This window comes from Oncorhynchus nerka, linkage group LG9a, assembly GCF_034236695.1.
Source record: "Oncorhynchus nerka isolate Pitt River linkage group LG9a, Oner_Uvic_2.0, whole genome shotgun sequence".
Taxonomy (NCBI): Eukaryota; Metazoa; Chordata; class Actinopteri; order Salmoniformes; family Salmonidae; genus Oncorhynchus; species Oncorhynchus nerka.
The window spans coordinates 11,961,051-11,984,150 of record NC_088404.1 but is presented as its reverse complement, the minus strand read 5'-3'; the positions used below and the strand labels follow the sequence as shown (position 1 = coordinate 11,984,150).

The window sequence follows — 23,100 nt, the reverse complement described above, 5'->3', positions numbered from 1 at the left end:
ATGGTTTGGAGGTGCTTTGCTGCTTCACGACCTGGACGACTTTCCATAATAGAAGGAACCATGAATTCTGCTCTGTATCAGAGAATTCTACAGGAGAATGTCAGGCCATCCGTCTGTGAGCTGAAGTGCAGCTGGGTCATGCAGCAAGACAATGACCCAAAACACACAATTATGAAAATGGCTAAAAAGCAACACATTTTAAGTTTTGAATGGCCTAGTCAAAGTCCAGACCTAATCCCAATTGAGATGTTGTGGCAGGACTTAAAATGAGCAGTTCGTGCTTGAAACCCCCCTAAGACAGGTATTTCCGACCTCATACATTTATGGTTGAAAACCCACAAATGTTGCTGAGTTAAAGTAGTTCTGGATGCAAGAGCAGGCTACAATTCCTCCACCGCAATGTGAGAGTCTGATCAACAACTACAGGAAGCGTTTGGTTGCAGTCATTGCAGCTAAAGGTGGCACAACCAGTTATTGAGTGTAAGGAGGTAATTACTTTTTGCACACAAGGGGAAATGGGTGTTGCATAACTTTTGTTAATAAAATAAATAAAATAAGTATATACTTAAAATAAAATAAAAATGTAAACTCCGGTTCACTTTATCAGATTTATTAGATTTTGGTTGAAGATCTGATCAAATTCAGTATTAAAAAAATATGGGCAAATACTATTTCATGGCACTGTGTTCATTCACCTATTGTTATTGCAGAACAGATGAGGCCAGGATGGCCAAAATGTTGTTGTTGTTGTTGTTGTTGTTATTGCAGAACAGATGACGTGTTGTTGTTGTTGTTGTTGTTATTGCAGAACAGATGAAGTGTTGTTGTTGTTGTCATTGTTGTCACTACGTATCACAGCTACACTTTTACTACTTGCTTTAATTGGCATTTAACTGGAAATGTGTCTCATGCTTGTCATAGACTATGGATATCCTCCTACCCCCCCCCTCCTCCATTCCCACGTGTTTACATAAAAAAGGCTGTTGTTTTGGAACAGTCTTTGTCCCTGGGTAAATCCATATGAATTAAATCACTTTTTGACAGTGTCCCTTTTGATTTAAACAAGTGTAGTTTGTCAAATGAGCACGTACACAGCTTGTGGATCTTTGCAAAACTGCTAGAGTAAGTATATTTAAAAATATATATATATATTTTTTTCTTGCTGATATCGGCATACATTTTGAAAACCATTATGAAAGCGATGATTATAGACGTTAAAACACAGCGTTGGAATTGTAGTTCACATGGAGCCATGTGGGCGACTGTACCTGCCAGCTGTGACACAGCCTGGGATCGAACCCGGGTCTGTAGTAACACCTCAAGCACTGCGATGCAGTGCCTTAGACTGCTGCACTACTCGGGAGGCCAAATTGATTTGAACAAACAATTGATCCCCCCCCCCAAAAAAAAATGCGGCCCCTCCGTTGAATTTCAAAATCCCGATGTGGCCCGCGAGCCAAAATGTTTGCCCATCCCTGCCCTACATCATCTGAGGTTTTTGTGTTGTGCCTGACATCGGTTGAGACACAACATGCTCTTGAATACAGGATGGGTCGTCATTTCAGTCATAGAAATATAACTAATAGAATGGACCTATCCCTTCAGACAACTGCACTTTAGGCTAGCTGGTACACCTTTTGAAATTTCTATAAAATTAGTACCACGAAGATCGCTGTTTAACTTTTCCAGTGTTGAAGACATGGATGTCTCATGCTATGGTAGGGTATGCCAAATAGGTCAACTTTGAGCAGCTGTATCTCTTGAATGTTTTGGCATTCAGGTCCAAAAGGTCACGTTGTGAACACTTCTACAATGGGCAAATATGTATGGAAGGTTTCATTCAAATCAAAATGTATTTCCCCCCCTCTGTTTACACAGACCACGGGCTAGCACGCCTGGTGGAGGCTTACCGAGCACATGGACACAAGGCTGCTAAAATTAACCCTCTACTGCCTAATGACCCAGTGGAGGACAGTGTGCCAGAGATCAACATGTTGACTGGAGCTGTACAAGGACCCCTGAACACATCAGGTAGGCTATGTCTATGTGGTCTATTGACTTCTTCATTAAATATGTTTCTAAAGGGAGAACACGTCGTTGATTTAAATCAATCTATCAATAAATACACTTCACATTGATGATGCATAGCAGTGTTTTCTAGTATCTTCCTACTACTACTAGGCTACTAGCTAGATACTACTAGGTAGTTATACTGTAGTGTAGGTAGTAGGGAAGCCTTATGGAGAGGTCAATGTTAAACCCATCACCAAACATTTGAATTGCTAAACCAACCATACCAATTAAATGGGAAGCGCCAGGAAATGGCTCGCAGCACATCAATTTAACAATAACACGTCAACTTAACGCAGGCTCTCTGCATGGTGTCGCCTGGGATGAAGCATTTTCAGTAACAGTCAATAATAATATCTCATACCTCAGTTTTTACAGTTTATACCATGGCATTGTTGATGACTAATTTCTGATTGGTTTGAAGGTCATTCTAGAGCGTGCATTATTTCCCTATAATGCACAAGATATATCCTCAGCACAGTATAATTCAACGGCTATAGTTCATTCTTACATGTTCTATGTTTGAGCTGCTTTTGAATGCAAACGTTGAGTTGAAAACATTGTCATTGTTGAATTAGATTGTCATAATAGCAAGCTAGGACCCAAAGATTTTTATAACTAAACTGTCATTGATCTATCTGTGATAGGACTGATGGATTGATTAGCTAAACTTTCAAGTCTATTTGTGTAGTTACCAAGGCAACTGCTGTAGCTATCTAGTAAACTTGCTAGGTACTTCAGTGGATCTTGAACATGTCTATTTTCAAATGAACACATTTCTAGCGGTACGTTTGTTAAATTATAGCCATGGTATAAAAAAAGGATAATGAACTCGGGACTCAATGCGTTCTTTGGAAAAATAATACATCTCCGTAGAAGATTAGTTCCACTCCGCGAGCTAGCACGTCGAGAAGCACACCATCCACGTTGTTCATTATGTTCCAGAGAACGCATAGCCCCTCGTTGGTTATCACTTACATAATCACTCCTAAATAATAGACCACTCAAATGCAGGTAATACACATGAATTAGTGGATATGATTCAGAGGGTAAAATCACTTTCTGAAAATTGGGGATGTAAAAAGGGCTTTATAAAATACATTTAAGTTATTCAGGGTGTCTATAATATCCATCACCTGTAACCTTACATGGAGAATTCATAATCGTCTCCTCCATGCACACGATTGCCTCACATGAACAACACACCTACATGTTCTGTCCTGCATACTCCAACATGTTTGCTATCAAACAGATCTTACTCAGGCAGGGTTCACCTGATAAAAAATAAAATAAAAAAAATCTTCAAGAGGAGACTCTTAGATATGAACTCCTTTTCGTCCAGGACTGCGGCATTTTGGTAAAGCTGAGGCGTCGGTGGAGGAGGTGATTGGCTACCTGGAGGAGTCCTACTGTGGCCGCATTTCCATAGAGACCAGTCAGCTGACCAGCCTGGAGGAAAGGGAGTGGCTCGCAGACCGCTTCGAGCAGCTGAAGAAAGAGATGTTTACTGCGGAGGAGAGGATAAAGTTGGCCAAGCTCATGCTGGAGTCACAGGTAGATGGATGGAGGGAGGGTTAATGGATAATTGGAAGGAGAGCTCCACCGAGGAGAGGAGAGAACTGGCGAAGCTCATGCTGGAGTCACAGGTAGATGGATGGAGGGAGGGTTGATGGATAATTGGAAGGAGACCTCCACCAAGGAGAGGAGAGAACTGGCCAAGCTCATGCTGGAGTCACAGGTAGATGGATGGAGGGAGGGTTAATGGATAATTGGAAGGAGACCTCCACCGAGGAGAGGAGAGAACTGGCCAAGCTCATGCTGGAGTCACAGGTAGATGGATGGAGGGAGGGTTCATGGATAATTGGAAGGAGAACTCCACCGAGGAGAGGAGAGAACTGGCCAAGCTAATGCTGGGGTCACAGGTAGATGGATGGAGGGAGGGTTAATGGATAATTGGAAGGAGAGCTCCACCGAGGAGAGGAGAGAACTGGCCAAGCTCATGCTGGAGTCACAGGTAGATGGATGGAGGGAGGGTTGATGGATAATTGGAAGGAGACCTCCACCAAGGGAGGAGAGAACTGGCCAAGCTCATGCTGGAGTCACAGGTAGATGGATGGAGGGAGGGTTAATGGATAATTGGAAGGAGACCTCCACCGAGGAGAGGGAGAGAACTGGCCAAGCTCATGCTGGAGTCACAGGTAGATGGATGGAGGGAGGGTTCATGGATAATTGGAAGGAGAACTCCACCGAGGAGAGGAGAGAACTGGCCAAGCTAATGCTGGGGTCACAGGTAGATGGATGGAGGGAGGGTTAATGGATAATTGGAAGGAGAGCTCCACCGAGGAGAGGAGAGAACTGGCCAAGCTCATGCTGGAGTCACAGGTAGATGGATGGAGGGAGGGTTCATGGATAATTGGAAGGAGAACTCCACCGAGGAGAGGAGAGAACTGGCCAAGCTAATGCTGGGGTCACAGGTAGATGGATGGAGGGAGGGTTAATGGATAATTGGAAGGAGAGCTCCACCGAGGAGAGGAGAGAACTGGCCAAGCTCATGCTGGAGTCACAGGTAGATGGATGGAGGGAGGGTTGATGGATAATTGGAAGGAGACCTCCACCAAGGAGAGGAGAGAACTGGCCAAGCTCATGCTGGAGTCACAGGTAGATGGATGGAGGGAGGGTTAATGGATAATTGGAAGGAGACCTCCACCGAGGAGAGGAGAGAACTGGCCAAGCTCATGCTGGAGTCACAGGTAGATGGATGGAGGGAGGGTTCATGGATAATTGGAAGGAGAACTCCACCGAGGAGAGGAGAGAACTGGCCAAGCTAATGCTGGGGTCACAGGTAGATGGATGGAGGGAGGGTTAATGGATAATTGGAAGGAGAGCTCCACCGAGGAGAGGAGAGAACTGGCCAAGCTCATGCTGGAGTCACAGGTAGATGGATGGAGGGAGGGTTCATGGATAATTGGAAGGAGAGCTCCACCGAGGAGAGGAGAGAACTGGCCAAGCTAATGCTGGGGTCACAGGTAGATGGATGGAGGGAGGGTTAATGGATAATTGGAAGGAGAGCTCCACCGAGGAGAGGAGAGAACTGGCCAAGCTAATGCTGGGGTCACAGGTATATGGATGGAGGGAGGGTTAATGGATAATTGGAAGGAGAGCTCCACCGAGGAGAGGAGAGAACGGGCCAAGCTAATGCTGGGGTCACAGGTAGATGGATGGAGGGAGGGTTAATGGATAATTGGAAGGAGAGCTCCACCGAGGAGAGGAGAGAACTGGCCAAGCTAATGCTGGAGTCACAGGTAGATGGATGGAGGGAAGGTTGATGGATAATTGGAAGGAGACCTCCACCGAGGAGAGGAGAGAACTGGCCAAGCTAATGCTGGGGTCACAGGTAGATGGATGGAGGGAGGGTTCATGGATAATTGGAAGGAGACCTCCACCAAGGAGAGGAGAGAACTGGCCAAGCTAATGCTGGGGTCACAGGTAGATGGATGGAGGGAGGGTTAATGGATAATTGGAAGGAGAGCTCCACCGAGGAGAGGAGAGAACTGGCCAAGCTAATGCTGGGGTCACAGGTAGATGGATGGAGGGAGGGTTAATGGATAATTGGAAGGAGAGCTCCACCGAGGAGAGGAGAGAACTGGCCAAGCTAATGCTGGGGTCACAGGTAGATGGATGGATGGAGGGTTAATGGATAATTGGAAGGAGAGCTCCACCGAGGAGAGGAGAGAACTGGCCAAGCTAATGCTGGGGTCACAGGTAGATGGATGGATGGAGGGAGGAATGGATAGATTGAGAAACGTTGTCGTACTGTATTTATAGGCTAATTAGCTTTAATTGCCTAAATAATAAAAACTAGTATCTTATCTAATATCAGAGTAAAGTGATTATTTTATTAGCGAGGATGAGGTGGTATTGTTTTTATCGATGTTACTCTTCTTTTGGTTTCCAAGAAAGACTGAGACAGATCTTGCTGACTTATCTCTAGATGTATTTTGCCTTTATCTCGCCAGAAGTCATTGAGAACACATTCTCTTTTACAATAACAACCTGTTTCTTCTTGTGTTACCTCAGGAGTTTGATCACTTTCTAGCCTCCAAGTTCTCCACGGTGAAGCGTTATGGCGGTGAGGGAGCAGAGAGCATGATGGGAGTGTTCTACGAGATGTTCCGTCTGTCTGCCCACAGCGGGGTGACGGACATCGTCATGGGGATGCCTCACCGCGGGAGACTTAACCTCCTCACGGGGCTTCTGCAGTTCCCACCAGAGGTCAGGGTTTAGACATCTTCGAGATCAAAGGTCATAGCTGTAATGGCTACCATGAATGACCCTGTGGGATAACTAATAAACACTACCAGTCATATGAATGAACATGTTTTGGCACCAATTGCCTTCCTCAGGGTTCACTCCTGGGACTTTTAAACTTTTATTTATTCACATATTGATTGATTAATTAATTGATTTGATTGATATTTATTTGGGATGTGTGACTCCTGTCTCCCCTTCACCTCCAGCTGATGTTCCGTAAAATGCGTGGCCTCAGTGAGTTCCCAGCAGACTCTCCCTCTATCGGCGACGTCCTCTCCCACCTCACCTCCTCTGTAGAGCTGGACTTTGGTGCTGCCCACCCCCTCCATGTGACCATGCTGCCCAACCCCTCCCACCTGGAGGCCATCAACCCAGTCACCCAGGGGAAGACCCGTGCCCGCCAGCAACTCAAACAGGAGGGAGACTACTCCCCAGACGAGAACGCTCAGCCTGGTGATAAAGTTGTCTGTCTCCAGGTATCGTACTGAGACCATAGACATAGCCCTATTTAGACATGCTGATATACATACGTAGACATGGCTCAACAGGAGGGAAACTAATCCCCAGACGAGAACGCTCAGCCTGGTGATAAAGTTGTCTGTCTCCAGGTATCGTACTGAGACCATAGACATAGCCCTATTTAGACATGCTGATATACATACGCAGACATAACTCAACAGGAGGGAAACTACTCCCCAGAAAGACAATGTTTAGCCTGGGGACAATATAACCGGTGGAGTATTGTCTGGGAAGCCACTATAACCTGTGGAGTATTGTCTGGGAAGCCAATATAACTGGTGGAGTATTGTCTGGGAAGCCAATATAACTGGTGGAGTATTGTCTGGGAAGCCACTATAACCTGTGGAGTATTGTCTGGGAAGCCAATATAACTGGTGGAGTATTGTCTGGGAAGCCAATATAACTGGTGGAGTATTGTCTGGGAAGCCACTATAACCTGTGGAGTATTGTCTGGGAAGCCACTATAACCTGTGGAGTATTGTCTGGGAAGCCAATATAACTGGTGGTGTATTGTCTGGGAAGCCACTATAACCTGTGGAGTATTGTCTGGGAAGCCACTATAACTGGTGGAGTATTGTCTGGGAAGCCAATATAACTGGTGGAGTATTGTCTGGGAAGCCACTATAACCTGTGGAGTATTGTCTGGGAAGCCAATATAACTGGTGGAGTATTGTCTGGGAAGCCAATATAACTGGTGGAGTATTGCCTGGGAAGCCAATATAACTGGTGGAGTATTGTCTGGGAAGCCAATATAACTGGTGGAGTATTGTCTGGGAAGCCACTATAACCTGTGGAGTATTGTCTGGGAAGCCAATATAACTGGTGGAGTATTGTCTGGGAAGCCACTATAACCTGTGGAGTATTGTCTGGGAAGCCAATATAACTGGTGGAGTATTGTCTGGGAAGCCAATATAACTGGTGGAGTATTGTCTGGGAAGACAATATAACTGGTGGAGTATTGTCTGGGAAGCCAATATAACTGGTGGAGTATTGTCTGCGAAGCCACTATAACCTGTGGAGTATTGTCTGGGAAGCCAATATAACTGGTGGAGTATTGTCTGGGAAGCCAATATAACTGGTGGAGTATTGTCTGGGAAGCCACTATAACCTGTGGAGTATTGTCTGGGAAGCCAATATAACTGGTGGAGTATTGTCTGGGAAGCCACTATAACTGGTGGAGTATTGTCTGGGAAGCCAATATAACTGGTGGAGTATTGTCTGGGAAGCCACTATAACTGGTGGAGTATTGTCTGGGAAGCCAATATAACTGGTGGAGTATTGTCTGGGAAGCCACTATAACCTGTGGAGTATTGTCTGGGAAGCCACTATAACTGGTGGAGTATTGTCTGGGAAGCCAATATAACTGGTGGAGTATTGTCTGGGAAGCCAATATAACTGGTGGAGTATTGTCTGGGAAGCCAATATAACTGGTGGAGTATTGTCTGGGAAGCCAATATAACTGGTGGAGTATTGTCTGGGAAGCCAATATAACTGGTGGAGTATTGTCTGGGAAGCCAATATAACTGGTGGAGTATTGTCTGGGAAGCCACTATAACCTGTGGAGTATTGTCTGGGAAGCCAATATAACTGGTGGAGTATTGTCTGGGAAGCCACTATAACCTGTGGAGTATTGTCTGGGAAGCCAATATAACTGGTGGAGTATTGTCTGGGAAGCCACTATAACTGGTGGAGTATTGTCTGGGAAGCCAATATAACTGGTGGAGTATTGTCTGGGAAGCCAATATAACTGGTGGAGTATTGTCTGGGAAGCAACTATAACCTGTTTGAAGTGTGGCCCTTTGGACCTTGGTGGGCAAACATGAGTTTGACACCTTAGAGGAATATACTACAAAGCAGGATCAAGGAGTTAGCCAGCTAACTTGCCTAAATATTATGAAATCACTTTGATATTTTTTGAGAAATTTAAGCTTGAAATGGGTGTGGTCTAATTGACTTGACAACCAAAAACACTTGTCAAAGTTTAGCTTTCTTAATGAACCAGGAATCAGTAGTTGTTTCTGGTTGTTTATCAAAGTCAGCTGGCCAACTCGTGCTTATCCCTTTGAACTGGAAACACTAACTCGGTCAAACTTCTGTAGAAAAGGATACTTCATTGCTCTCTAGTGAATTTGCCTTGCACAATTGTGAAAAGCACTTTTAGTACAATATGTAATTAAAGGGGTCTAGTAGAAAGGGATTATGACACCGAAGTCCAGTTTATGGTGACATACCGGCATTGTCCATCGTTGACGTCAATTATTTTCCAACTTTCAGGCCTGAAAAGAACTGGTGATCATTGTGGAACCTTTCCTTCATTTTCTTAGGTCCATGGGGATGCCTCATTCTCGGGTCAAGGAATTGTTCCGGAGACATTCACCATTTCACTACTCCCCCACTTCAGAGTCGGTGGGAGCATCCACCTCATTGTAAACAACCAAGTGGGCTATACCACTCCGTCTGCGAGAGGGAGATCATCTTTGTACTGTAGCGATGTTGGTATGTAAACTGTATCACTTTATCTATAAATCTTAATTGGAATAATAATATATCTATTGGAATTATATATATAATATATATATATATATATATATATTATATATATAACACACACACACACTGCATTCGGAAAGTATTCAAACCCCCTTTCCCACATTTTGTTACATTAAAACCTTATTCTAAAATCTATTAAATACATTTTGTTCCTCATCAATCTACACACAATACACCATAATGACAAAGTGAAAACAAGTTTTTTTTTTTTTTTGTGCAAATGAATAAAAAAACAGAAGTACCTTATTTACATAAGTATTCAGACCCTTTGCTATGAGACAAAAATGTTCTCCGGTGTGTCCTGTTTCCATTGATCATCCTTGAGATGTTTCTAGAACTTGATTGGAGTTCACTTGTGGTAAATTCAATTGATTGGACATGATTTGGAAAGGCACACACCTGTCTATATAAGGTCCCACGATTGACAGTGCATGTCAGAGCAAAAACCAAGCCATGAGGTCGAAGGAATTGTCCGTAGAGCTCCAAGACAGGACTGTGTTGAGGCACAGATCTGGGGAAGGGTACCAAAACATTTCTGCAGTATTGAAGGTACCCAAGAACACAGTGACCTCCATCGCTCTTAAATGGAAGAAGTTTGGAACCACCAAGACTCTTCCTAGAGCTGGCTGCCCGGCCGAACTGAGCAATCATGGGAGAAGGGCCTTGGACAGGGAGGTGACCAAGAACCCAATGGTCACTCTGACAGAGCTCTAGAGTTCCTCAATGGAGATGGGAGAACGTTCCAGAACCATATTTGCAGCCCTCCACCAATCAGGCCTTTTTGGTAGAGTGGCCAGACGGAAGCCACTACTCAGTAAATGGCACATGACAGCCCACTTGGAGTTTGCCAAAAGGCACCTAAAAACTCTGACCATGAGAAACAAGATTCTCTATTCTGATGAAATCAAGATTGAACTCTTTGGCCTGAATGCCAAGCATCACATCTGGAGGAAACCTGGCACCATCCCTACGGTGAAGCATGGTGGTGGCAGCATCATGCTGTGGTGATGTTTTTCAGCAGCAGGGACTGGGAGACTAGTCAGGATCGAGGCAAAGATGTAGCAACGCTCCCCATCCAACCTGACAGAGCTTGAGAAGAGCTGGAGAAAAGAATGGGAGAAACTCCCCAAATACAGGTGTGCCAAGCTTGTAGCGTCATACCAAAGAAGATTCAAGGCTGTAATTGCTGCCAAATGTGCTTCAACAAAGTACTGATTAAAGTGTCTGAATACTAATGTGATATTTCATCAATATAAATGTGCAAAAATGTCTAAACCTGTTTTTGCTTTGTCATTATGTGTTATTGTGTGTAGATTGATGAGAGAGAAAAAAACAAGTTAGAATAAGGCAGGAACCTAACACAATGTGGACAAAGTCAATTGGTCTGGATATATTCCGAAGGCACTGTATATGTACAGTACCAGTCAAAAGTTTGGAGATACCTACTCATTCAGGTGTTTTTCTTTATTTGTACTATTTTCTACATTTAGTATAATAGTGAAGACATCAAAACTATGAAATAACATACAGTGGGGCAAAAAGGAATTTAGTCAGCCACCAATTGTGCAGGTTCTCCCACTTAAAAAGATGAGAGAGGCCTGTAATTTTCATCATAGGTACACTTCAACTATGACAGACAAAATGAGAGAAAAAAATCCAGAAAATCACATTGTAGGATTTTTAATGAATTTATTTGCAAATTATGGTGGAAAATAAGTATTTGGTCAATAACAAAAGTTTCTCAATACTACTGTTATATACCCTTGTTATATACCCTTTGTTGGCAATGACAGAGGTCAAAGGTTTTCTGTAAGTCTTCACAAGTTTTTCACACACTGTTGCTGGTATTTTGGCCCATTCCTCCATGCAGATCTCCTCTAGAGAAGTGATGTTTTGGGGCTGTTGCTGGGCAACCGCTGTGTCAGATTTCAAAAAGGCTTTACGGCGAAAGCACAACTTGCGATTATGTTAGGCGAGCACCTAGCCACAGAAAAACATACAGCCATTTTCCAAAGAAGGAGAGGTGTCAGAAATAGCATTATAAATATTCACTTACCTTTGATCTTGATCGGAATGCAATCCCAGGAATCCCAGTTCCACAATAAATGTTTGTTTTGTTCGATAAAAGTCCATCATTTTATGTCCAAATACCTCCTTTTTGTTCGCGCGTTTAGCCCAGTAATCCAAATGCTCAATGCACGATCGCTTAGTTCCAACAAAAAGTTTAAAAAGTTATATTACAGTTCGTAGAAACATGTCAAACGATGTATAGAATCAATCTTTAGGATGTTTTTATCATCAATCTTCAATAATGTTTCAACTGGACAATTCCTTTGTCTTTAGAAATTAAAAGGAACGCAGCTACCTCTCAAGGCCACGCGCATGATTTAGCTCATGACATTCTGCCAGACACCTGACTCAAACAGCTCTCATTCGCTCCCCCTTCACAGTAGAAGCCTGAAACAAGGTTCTAAAGACTGTTGACATCTAATGGAAGCATTAGGAAGTGCAATATGACCCCATAGACACTGTATATTTGATAGGCAATGACTTGAAAAACTACAAGATTTCCCACTTCCTGGTTTGATTTCTTCTCAGGTTTTTGCCTGCCATATTTATTTATTTAAAAAATTTTTTTTAAAATATTTAACCAGGTAGGCTAGTTGAGAACAAGTTCTCATTTGCAACTGTGACCTGGCCAAGATAAAGCATAGCAATTCGACACATACAACAACACAGAGTTACACATGGAATAAACAAAACATAGTCAATAATACAGTAGAACAAAAGAAAACAAAAAGTCTATATACACTGAGTGCAAATGAGGTAAGATAAGGGAGTAAAGGCAATAAATAGGCCATGGTGGCGAAGTAATTACAATATAGCAATTAAACACTGGAATGGTAGATGTGCAGAAGATGAATGTGCAAGTAGAGATACTGGGGTGCAAAGGAGCAAGGTAAATAAATAAATAAATACTGGATCAGATAGGTAGATAGATGGGCTGTTTACAGATGGGCTATGTACAGGTACAGTGATCTGTAAGCTGCTCTGACAGCTGGTGCTTAAAGCTAGTGAGGGAGATGTGAGTCTCCAGCTTCATTGATTTTTGGAAGGAAAGACGACCAAAGGAGGAAGTGGCTTTGGGGGTGACCAGCGAGATATACCTGCTGGAGTGGGTGCTGCTATGGTGACCAGTGAGCTGAGATAAGGTGGGGCTTTACCTAGCAGAGACTTGTAGATAACCTGTAGCCAGTGGGTTTGGCGACGAGTATAAAGCGAAGGCCAACCAATGAGAGCATACAGATTGTACTGGTGGGTAGTGTATGGGGCTTTGGCACTGTGATAGACAACCCATATGAGTTCTGTTATACTCTATACTCACAGACATCATTCAAACAGTTTAAGAAACTTCAGAGTGTTTTCTACCCAAATCTACTACGAACTTCTGACTTCAACTGTGTGTGTGTGTGCGTGCGTGTATATATCGATGTGTGTGTGTATATATGTCTGTGTGTGTGTGCGTGCGTGTATATATCGATGTGTGTGTGTGCGTGCGTGTATATATCGATGTGTGTGTGTGCGTGCGTGTATATATCGATGTGTGTGTGTGTAAATGATATAAAAATGGGAATTATGATATCTTTAACATATTTCAAGTATATCTTTTTGGGAATTAGAATCAGTAATATACGGGAACGTCAATACATCGGTAATATCTCACTCTGTGTGTCTTCCTCCCCTCTCCAGGTAAGATGGTGGGCTGTGCGGTGATCCATGTGAACGGTGATGATGCGGATGAGGTGGTGCGAGCCACGAGGCTGGCGGTGGAGTACCAGAGACTCTTTAGGAAGGATGTTATCCTGGACCTGCTCTGCTACAGACAGTGGGGACACAACGAGCTGGACGAACCCTCCTTCACTAACCCTGCCATGTACAAGATCATCCGGTAGGTCGTTGACTTCTTACTGCCCTCTGAGGTATCAATTCATTGGACAGGGTTCTACGAATAAGTTAATTTCTGGAAAGTGCAAACTTCCAACGTAAGGCTCTCCAATGATTTATCCAACCAGGTAGCCTAAATCATTGAGAACTAGATTAAGGCAGCTCCTCTCTGATTCAGAGGGGTTAAATGCAAAAGACACATTTCAGTTGAAGGCATTCAGTTGTACAACTGACTTGGTATCCCCTTCTCTAATTCTCTTTGCAACAAGATGGTTGCTGATGTTTATTTCCTTTAACTGTATACTTGATTACAGTATAACAATGGCCTGTATACTTGATTACAGTATATCAATGGCCTGTATACTTGATTACAGTATATCAATGGCCTGTATACTTGATTACAGTATATCAATGGCCTGTATACTTGATTACAGTATATCAATGGCCTGTATACTTGATTACAGTATATCAATGGCCTGTATACTTGATTACAGTATATCAATGGCCTGTATACTTGATTACAGTATATCAATGGCCTGTATACTTGATTACAGTATATTGGCCTGTATACTTGATTATATCAATGGCCTGTATACTTGATTACAGTATATCAATGGCCTGTATACTTGATTACAGTATAACAATGGCCTGTATACTTGATTACAGTATATCAATGGCCTGTATACTTGATTACAGTATATCAATGGCCTGTATACTTGATTACAGTATAACAATGGCCTGTATACTTGATTACAGTATATCAATGGCCTGTATACTTGATTACAGTATATCAATGGCCTATATACTTGATTACAGTATATCAATGGCCTGTATACTTGATTACAGTATATCAATGGCCTGTATACTTGATTACAGTATATCAATGGCCTGTATACTTGATTACAGTATATCAATGGCCTGTATACTTGATTACAGTATAACAATGGCCTGTATACTTGATTACAGTATATCAATGGCCTGTATACTTGATTACAGTATATCAATGGCCTATATACTTGATTACAGTATATCAATGGCCTGTATACTTGATTACAGTATATCAATGGCCTGTATACTTGATTACAGTATATCAATGGCCTGTATACTTGATTACAGTATAACAATGGCCTGTATACTTGATTACAGTATATCAATGGCCTGTATAATTGATTACAGTATATCAATGGCCTGTATACTTGATTACAGTATATCAATGGCCTGTATACTTGATTACAGTATATCAATGGCCTGTATACTTGATTACAGTATATCAATGGCCTGTATACTTGATTACAGTATAACAATGGCCTGTATACTTGATTACAGATTACTGTATACTTGATTATAACAATGGCATGTATACTTGATTACAGTATATCAACAATGATTACAGTATATCAATGTATACTTGATTACAGTATAACAATGGCCTGTATACTTGATTACAGTATATCAATGGCCTGTATACTTGATTACAGTATATCAATGGCCTGTATACTTGATTACAGTATATCAATGGCCTGTATACTTGATTACAGTATATCAATGGCCTGTATACTTGATTACAGTATATCAATGGCCTGTATACTTGATTACAGTATATCAATGGCCTGTATACTTGATTACAGTATATCAATGGCCTGTATACTTGATTACAGTATAACAATGGCCTGTATACTTGATTACAGTATAACAATGGCATGTATACTTGATTACAGTATAACAATGGCATGTATACTTGATTACAGTATAACAATGGCCTGTATACTTGATTACAGTATATCAATGGCCTGTATACTTGATTACAGTATATCAATGGCCTGTATACTTGATTACAGTATATCAATGGACTGACCATGAAGCCATCTTATCTAATCTTTTCAAACAACACCTCATCAACTCTAACCTTCCTAATATATAGTATTTGCTTTAGACTGTTTGCCCTTATATAGCCTTGATTACAGAACAATGTCCAAATGACATCAAATACCTACCCTCTCCTCATCCCCCCCCCCCCCCCCCCAGCTCCAGGAAAAGCACCCCAGACTCTTACGCTGACCAGCTGATCTCAGAGGGCCTGATGACAGAGGAGGAGCGTGTTGCTATCAGGACAGCCCACTACGGCATGCTGAACGACAAGCTGTCTAACATGAACTTCTACAGCCCTCCACCCATGAACCTGCAGGTAACATGACCCTCTATAGCCCTCCACCCACCAGGTAATATGACCCTCTACAGCCCTCCACCCACCAGCCCTCCACCCACCAGGTAATATGACCCTCTACAGCCCTCCACCCATGAACCTGCAGGTAACATGACCCTCTACAGCCCTCCACCCATGAACCTGCAGGTAACATGACCCTCTACAGCCCTCCACCCATGAACCTGCAGGTAACATGACCCTCTACAGCCCTCCACCCATGAACCTGCAGGTAACATGACCCTCTACAGCCCTCCACCCATGAACCTGCAGGTAACATGACCCTCTATAGCCCTCCACCCACCAGCCCTCCACCCACCAGGTAATATGACCCTCTACAGCCCTCCACCCACCAGCCCTCCACCCACCAGGTAACATGACCCTCTATAGCCCTCCACCCACCAGGTAATATGACCCTCTACAGCCCTCCACCCACCAGGTAATATGACCCTCTACAGCCCTCCACCCACCAGGTAATATGACCCTCTACAGCCCTCCACCCACCAGGTAATATGACCCTCTACAGCCCTCCACCCACCAGGTAATATGACCCTCTACAGCCCTCCACCCACCAGCCAATATGACCCTCTACAGCCCTCCACCCACCAGCCCTCCACCCACCAGGTAATATGACCCTCTATAGCCCTCCACCCACTTATCTGCAGGTATGTGATGTGAAATAATTTCAAATACTTTAGCTGGGCTTGATTGAGTTTGCGTCGTACGTTGGAACCAATAGAATATGTTGAAACCACAGGCAGATTAAAGCAAACGCTCAAAATATGGGACCGTTTGTACCCGGGTCTGGTGACGAGAGCTCCCTGGGGTGTTGAGAAACGGAGCAGAATACATGTTTCTATTGTTTGCTGTAGCAAATAGACTAATACAGTTGTATTGTTGTTGTTGTTGTTGCTGCAGGGGCGCTGGGGAGGTCTGGAGGAGCCCCAGGCCAGGGTCACTCACTGGGACACCGGGGTGCCTGCTCCCCTGCTGCAGTACGTAGGGGCCAAATCTGTGGAGATCCTCGAAGGAGTCCAGCTACACAGTCACTTGGGGAAGATGCACGTGGCGGTAATAACAATTATAGGATATATATATACTTACATTTGTGTGTATTAGGTAGTTGTTGTGGAATTGTTAGATTACATGTTAGATATTACTAACACGGTTCGCTAGAATACAGTGCTTTTCTTTTTGTGTGAACAATTATTGTTTTTTCTTGCATATCCTAGACAATTACAGTCTCAAGATACAATACACATGTACAGTTCAATAGGAGAAAACAAACAAAGGAAAGTAAACAATACCGTAGAAATGAAAAAGGACAAAACCGATTTTGAAAAACCAAATACAGTATGTTTCCTTTTTTTGCACTATTGGTTAGAGCCTGTAAGTAAGCATTTCACTGTAAGGTCTACTACACCTGTTGTATTCAGCATTTCACTGTAAGGTCTACTACACCTGTTGTATTCAGCATTTCACTGTAAGGTCTACCTACACCTGTTGTATTCAGCATTTCACTGTAAGGTCTACTACACCTGTTGTATTCAGAATTTCACTGTAAGGTCTACTACACCTGTTGTACTCAGCATTTCACTGTGAGGTCTACTACACCTGTTGTATTCGGCATTTCACTGTAAGGTCTACTACACCTGTTGTATTCAGCATTTCACTGTAAGGTCTACTACACCTGTTGTACTCAGCATTTCACTGTGAGGTCTACTACACCTGTTGTATTCAGCATTTCACTGTAAGGTCTACTACACCTGTTGTATTCGGCATTTCACTGTAAGGTCTACTACACCTGTTGTATTCGGCATTTCACTGTAAGGTCTACTACACCTGTTGTATTCAGCATTTCACTGTAAGGTCTACTACACCTGTTGTATTCAGCATTTCACTGTAAGGTCTACTACACCTGTTGTATTCAGCATTTCACTGTAAGGTCTACTACACCTGTTGTATTCAGCATTTCACTGTAAGGTCTACTACACCTGTTGTATTCGGCATTTCACTGTGAGGTCTACCTACACCTGTTGTATTCGGCATTTCACTGTAAGGTCTACTACACCTGTTGTATTCAGCATTTCACTGTAAGGTCTACTACACCTGTTGTATTCAGCATTTCACTGTAAGGTCTACTACACCTGTTGTATTCAGCATTTCACTGTAAGGTATACTACACCTGTTGTATTCAGCATTTCACTGTAAGGTCTACTACACCTGTTGTACTCAGAATTTCACTGTGAGGTCTACCTACACCTGTTGTACTCAGCATTTCACTGTGAGGTCTACTACACCTGTTGTACTCAGCATTTCACTGTGAGGTCTACTACACCTGTTGTATTCAGCATTTCACTGTAAGGTCTACTACACCTGTTTTATTCAGCATTTCACTAAGGTCTACTACACCTGTTGTATTCAGCATTTCACTGTAAGGTCTACTACACCTGTTGTATTCAGCATTTCACTGTAAGGTCTACTACACCGTTTGTATTCAGCATTTCACTGTAAGGTCTACTACACCTGTTGTATTCAGCATTTCACTGTAAGGTCTACTACACCGGTTGTATTCGGCACACGTGACAAATAAACTTTGATTTGATTTGCTTTCAGCAATATAGCGCTTTTCTAAAGCCCAAATGTAATTGGCTGACGGCAGGCCTCACTAGTGTGAACAGTGCAGTCTGTTGTTCTTAGCTCGAGCTGGGTGAAACTCGTTGTTCTCGTTTTAAAGACTCTCTGACGCTCTATGAAAACAGATCTGTTGTGTTCTTCTCTCAGGGTCGCCTTGCGAAGGTGGAGAATGGAACTTATCTGGACTGGTCCACTGCTGAGGCCATGGCGTTTGGCTCTCTGCTCTGCCAAGGTCAGTCAGACTACAAAGCCAAACCAAGCTGTACTGATCTGGCCAGTTTACGTATCCACCATAGTTCTTGGATATACAGTTGAAGTCAGAAATTTACATACACTTCGTTTGGAGTCATTAACTTGTTTTTCAACCACTCCACTCCACAAATTTCTTGTTAACAAACTATAGTTTTGGCAAGTCGGTTATTCCTCTTTAAGGAATACCTAGGATAGGATAAAGTAATCCTTCTCACCCCCCCTTAAAAGATTTAGATGCACTATTGTAAAGTGGCTGCTCCACTGGATGTCATAAGGTGAATGCACCAATTTGTAAGTCGCTCTGGATAAGAGCGTCTGCTAAATGACTTAAATGTAATGTAATGTAATGGTTAGGTCATCTACTTTGTGCATGACACAAGTCATTTTTCCAAAAATTGTTTACAGACAGATTATTTCACTGATAATTAATTGTTTCACAATTCCAGTGGGTCAGAAGTTTACATACACTAAGTTGACTGCCTTTAAACAGCTTGGAAAATTCCAGACAATGATGTCATGGCTTTAGGAGCTTCTGATAGGTTAATTGACATAATTTGAGTCAATTGGAGGTGTACCTGTGGATGTATTTGAAGGCCTACCTTCAAACTCAGTGCCTCTTTTCTTGACATCATGGGAAAATCAAAAGAAATCAGCCAAGACCTCAGAAAATACATTTTAGACCTCCACAAGTCTGTACAAACAATAGTATGCAAGCATAAACTCCATGGGACCACACAGCCGTCATACCGCTCAGGAAGGAGACGCGTTCTGTCTCCTAGAGATGACCGTGCGTTGGTGTGAAAAGTGCAAGTCAATCCCAGAACAACAGCAAAGGACCTTGTGAAGATGCTGGAGGAAACGGGCACAAAAGTATCTGTATCCACAGGAAAACGAGTCCTATATCGACAACCTGAAAGGCCGCTCAGCAAGGAAGAAGCCACTGCTCCAAAACCGCCATAAAATAGCCAGACTATGGTTTGCAACTGCACATGGGACAAAGTTCGTACTTGTTGGAGAAATGCCCTCTGGTCTGATGAAACAAAAATAGAACTGTTAGGCCATAATGACCATTGTTATGTTTGGAGGGAAAAGGTGGAGGCGTGCAAGCCGGTGCTTTGCTGCAGGAGGGACTGGTGCACTTCACAAAATAGATGGCATCATGAGGCAGGAAAATGATGTGGATATATTGAAGCACCATCTCAAGACATCAGTCAGGCAGGAAGTTAAAGCTTGGTCACAAATGGGTCTTCCAAATGGACAATGACCCCAAGCATACTTCCAAAGTTGTGGCAAAATGGCTTAAGGACAACAATGTCAAGGTATTGGAGTGGCCATCACAAAGCCCTGACCTCAATCCTATAGAAAATTTGTGGGCAGAACTGTAAAAGTGTGTGCGATCAAGGAGGCCTACAAACCTGACTCAGTTACACCAGCTCTGTCAGGAGGAATGGGCCAAAATTCACCCAACTTAATGTGGGAAGCTTGTGGAAGGTTACCCGAAACATTTGACCCAAGTTAAACAATTTAAAGGCAATGCTACCAAATACTAATTGAATGTATGTAAACTACTGACCCACTGGGAATGTGATGAAAGAAATAAAAGCTGAAATAAATCATTCTCTCTACTATTATTCTGACATTTCACATTCTTAAAATAAAGTGGTGATCCTAACTGACCTAAGACAGGGAATTTTTACTTGGATTAAATGTCAGGAACTGTGAAAAACTGAGTTTAAATGTATTTGGCTAAGGTGTATGTAAACTTCCGACTTCAACTGTACCTGAGCCAGCATAGTTTGGTGTGTTTTTTTGGCATGATAGTGGAAACAAAAAAGGGATTGTTTTTATTATATTTCTTATATTATATTTTACAGAAATTGCTTGATAGCTTTAGGTTTTCCAGACTGAACATTTTCATAAAATGTCAATACTTAGAACAACACATGGTTTTGTTGTTGTCATTTCTATGTGTAATTCGCTCCTGTTTTGTAAGAATGTGTTTATCCTGTTCTGCAGGGTTCAACATTCGCATCAGTGGACAGGACGTTGGGAGAGGCACCTTCAGTCAGAGACATGCCATGATAGTTTGTCAGGACACAAATGATATGTACATCCCCCTAAACCACATAGACCCTGAACAGAAAGGATTCATGGAGGTATTTAACACATAGATGATGACTATGTACTATCCCCCCTAAACCACGTTGTTGTCACGTTCTGACCTCACTTCTTTTGTTTTAGTATGGTCAGGGCGTGAGTTGGGAGGGTTGTCTATGTTAGTTTGTCTATGATTTTCTATTTCTGTGTTTGGCCTGGTATGGTTCTCAATCCGAGGCAGCTGTCAATCGTTGTCCCCGATTGAGAACCATATTCCGGTAGCCTTGTTTTCCATTGTGTTTTGTGGGTGGTTGTTTTCTGTCTTTGTGTGTCTGCACCAGATACAGCTGTTTCGGTTGTTTTCGTTGTTGTTTTGTTATTCAGTGTTCAGTTTACATTAAATAAGATGAACACGTACCACGCTGCGCATTGGTTCTCATCTCCTTCCCCAGACGACAAGCGTTACAGTTGTAAAGATTCCTGTCAGTAATACTGCTGCAGGGCAGGCAACTAGAATCAGCATTACAACTGTAAAGATTCCTGTCAGTAATACTGCTGCAGGGCAGACAACTAGAATCAGCGTTACAACTGTAAAGATTCCTGTCAGTAATACTGTTGCAGGGTAGACAACTAGAATCAGCGTTACAACTGTAAAGATTCCTGTCAGTAATACTGCTGCAGGGTAGACAACTAGAATCAGCGTTACAACTGTAAAGATTCCTGTCAGTAATACTGTTGCAGGGTAGACAACTAGAATCAGCGTTACAACTGTAAAGATTCCTGTCAGTAATACTGTTGCAGGGTAGACAACTAGAATCAGCGTTACAACTGTAAAGATTCCTGTCAGTAATACTGTTGCAGGGTAGACAACTAGAATCAGCGTTACAACTGTAAAGATTCCTGTCAGTAATACTGTTGCAGGGTAGACAACTAGAATCAGCGTTACAACTGTAAAGATTCCTGTCAGTAATACTGTTGCAGGGTAGACAACTAGAATCAGCGTTACAACTGTAAAGATTCCTGTCAGTAATACTGTTGCAGGGTAGACAACTAGAATCAGCGTTACAACTGTAAAGATTCCTGTCAGTAATACTGTTGCAGGGTAGACAACTAGAATCAGCGTTACAACTGTAAAGATTCCTGTCAGTAATACTGTTGCAGGGTAGACAACTAGAATCAGCGTTACAACTGTAAAGATTCCTGTCAGTAATACTGTTGCAGGGTAGACAACTAGAATCAGCCTCTGGATGCTTTTTTTGTTGTTGGTGCGGATGGTTGGAGGACCAGAAATATAATTATAATAATTTGTACACTGCAAATATACCACAACTAATCCTAAAAAGAGATTTGTTCTTTTCAAATACATACATTTCATACCTTGAATTACTATTACACGATCACATGTATCTCTTGGGAACAGGTTTCCTATTTTAAACTATTTTTTTCAACTGAATTCCTGGTGATTTTGGTTTTGTGACTAAAAACTAAAATAATAATATATAAAAATAATTTGCTAAAACTTTTCAGCAGGGCAAAGAAAATCCCTCCTGTTGCCCAACCCTGTACAACTGAAACAGTCACATGCTCATTATAACTAAACCATTATCTTCTACTGTATACTGGTTAAAACCTGTTATAGAGTGTGCACTTGTGTGTGTGTGTGTCACCCAGGTGTGTAACAGTGCTCTGTCTGAGGAGGCCGTGCTGGGCTTTGAGTACGGCATGGCCATCGCCCAGCCTAAACTCCTGCCCATCTGGGAGGCTCAGTTTGGTGACTTCTTCAACGGAGCTCAGATCATCTTCGACACCTTCATCTCCGGAGGTATGATACTCTGGTTAATTATTGGAATTAATGTCACTTCCTGTAGCTAAGGGCTATTTTTAGGTGAGTTCCTGTATTTACAGACAGTTGTACATGATGGACCGGGTTCATTCTAACCACTCGTGGTGCACAGTATACCTATCGGGACGGTTTCCTGGACACAGATTAAGCCTAGTTCTGGACTAAATAACATGTTTACCATTTGAAAGTGGTTTTGAGTCCAAGACTTGATTAATACTACATAGATGCACTCACAGATAACTCTGAGCTGTGTTTGCGGTTCCTACTCCAATAGGTTTAGTAGCTGCTGCATTGTGGGATACGTGAAGGCTTCATATAGCTTTCATAAAACCTTCATAATCACTAGATGGAGGCTGGTTTCATTAGGGGTTGATTGAAACGTTTCCCTGTCTCTCCCAGGTGAGGCTAAGTGGCTGCTGCAGTGTGGGATGGTGATCCTGCTGCCCCATGGTTATGACGGAGCCGGACCTGAACACTCCTCATGCCGTATAGAGAGGTTCCTACAGGTGAGGAGGACAGCCGGTCCCAATTTGTTTGGCTGGGCTTCTTTTGTCAAACGTCTTTCCTCTTCAGTTTCTCTGCTCTCCTCACTTCCTTCTCAAAATCCCAATAGGGGAGGAATGAGGAATGAGGGGAGAGGAGGTGAGGAATTGAGGAACGACTTTTGATTAAGAAC

General features: G+C 42.6%; 1 protein-coding gene across 1 annotated transcript in view; it reads left to right on the top strand.

The window, feature by feature from the left end:
• Nucleotides 1–23,100, top strand: part of LOC115133925 (2-oxoadipate dehydrogenase complex component E1-like) — a 38,121-nt gene that overhangs the window by 5,135 nt on the left and 9,886 nt on the right. Inside the window, exons 2-13 of the mRNA XM_029667358.2 lie at nucleotides 1,879–2,031; nucleotides 3,413–3,624; nucleotides 6,148–6,342; nucleotides 6,588–6,857; nucleotides 9,225–9,396; nucleotides 13,201–13,399; nucleotides 15,421–15,580; nucleotides 16,514–16,666; nucleotides 18,380–18,464; nucleotides 20,501–20,640; nucleotides 22,253–22,403; nucleotides 22,824–22,930. Coding sequence (XP_029523218.1) covers nucleotides 1,879–2,031; nucleotides 3,413–3,624; nucleotides 6,148–6,342; nucleotides 6,588–6,857; nucleotides 9,225–9,396; nucleotides 13,201–13,399; nucleotides 15,421–15,580; nucleotides 16,514–16,666; nucleotides 18,380–18,464; nucleotides 20,501–20,640; nucleotides 22,253–22,403; nucleotides 22,824–22,930 — 1,997 coding nt within the window. The remainder of the gene's footprint in view (nucleotides 1–1,878; nucleotides 2,032–3,412; nucleotides 3,625–6,147; nucleotides 6,343–6,587; nucleotides 6,858–9,224; nucleotides 9,397–13,200; nucleotides 13,400–15,420; nucleotides 15,581–16,513; nucleotides 16,667–18,379; nucleotides 18,465–20,500; nucleotides 20,641–22,252; nucleotides 22,404–22,823; nucleotides 22,931–23,100) is intronic.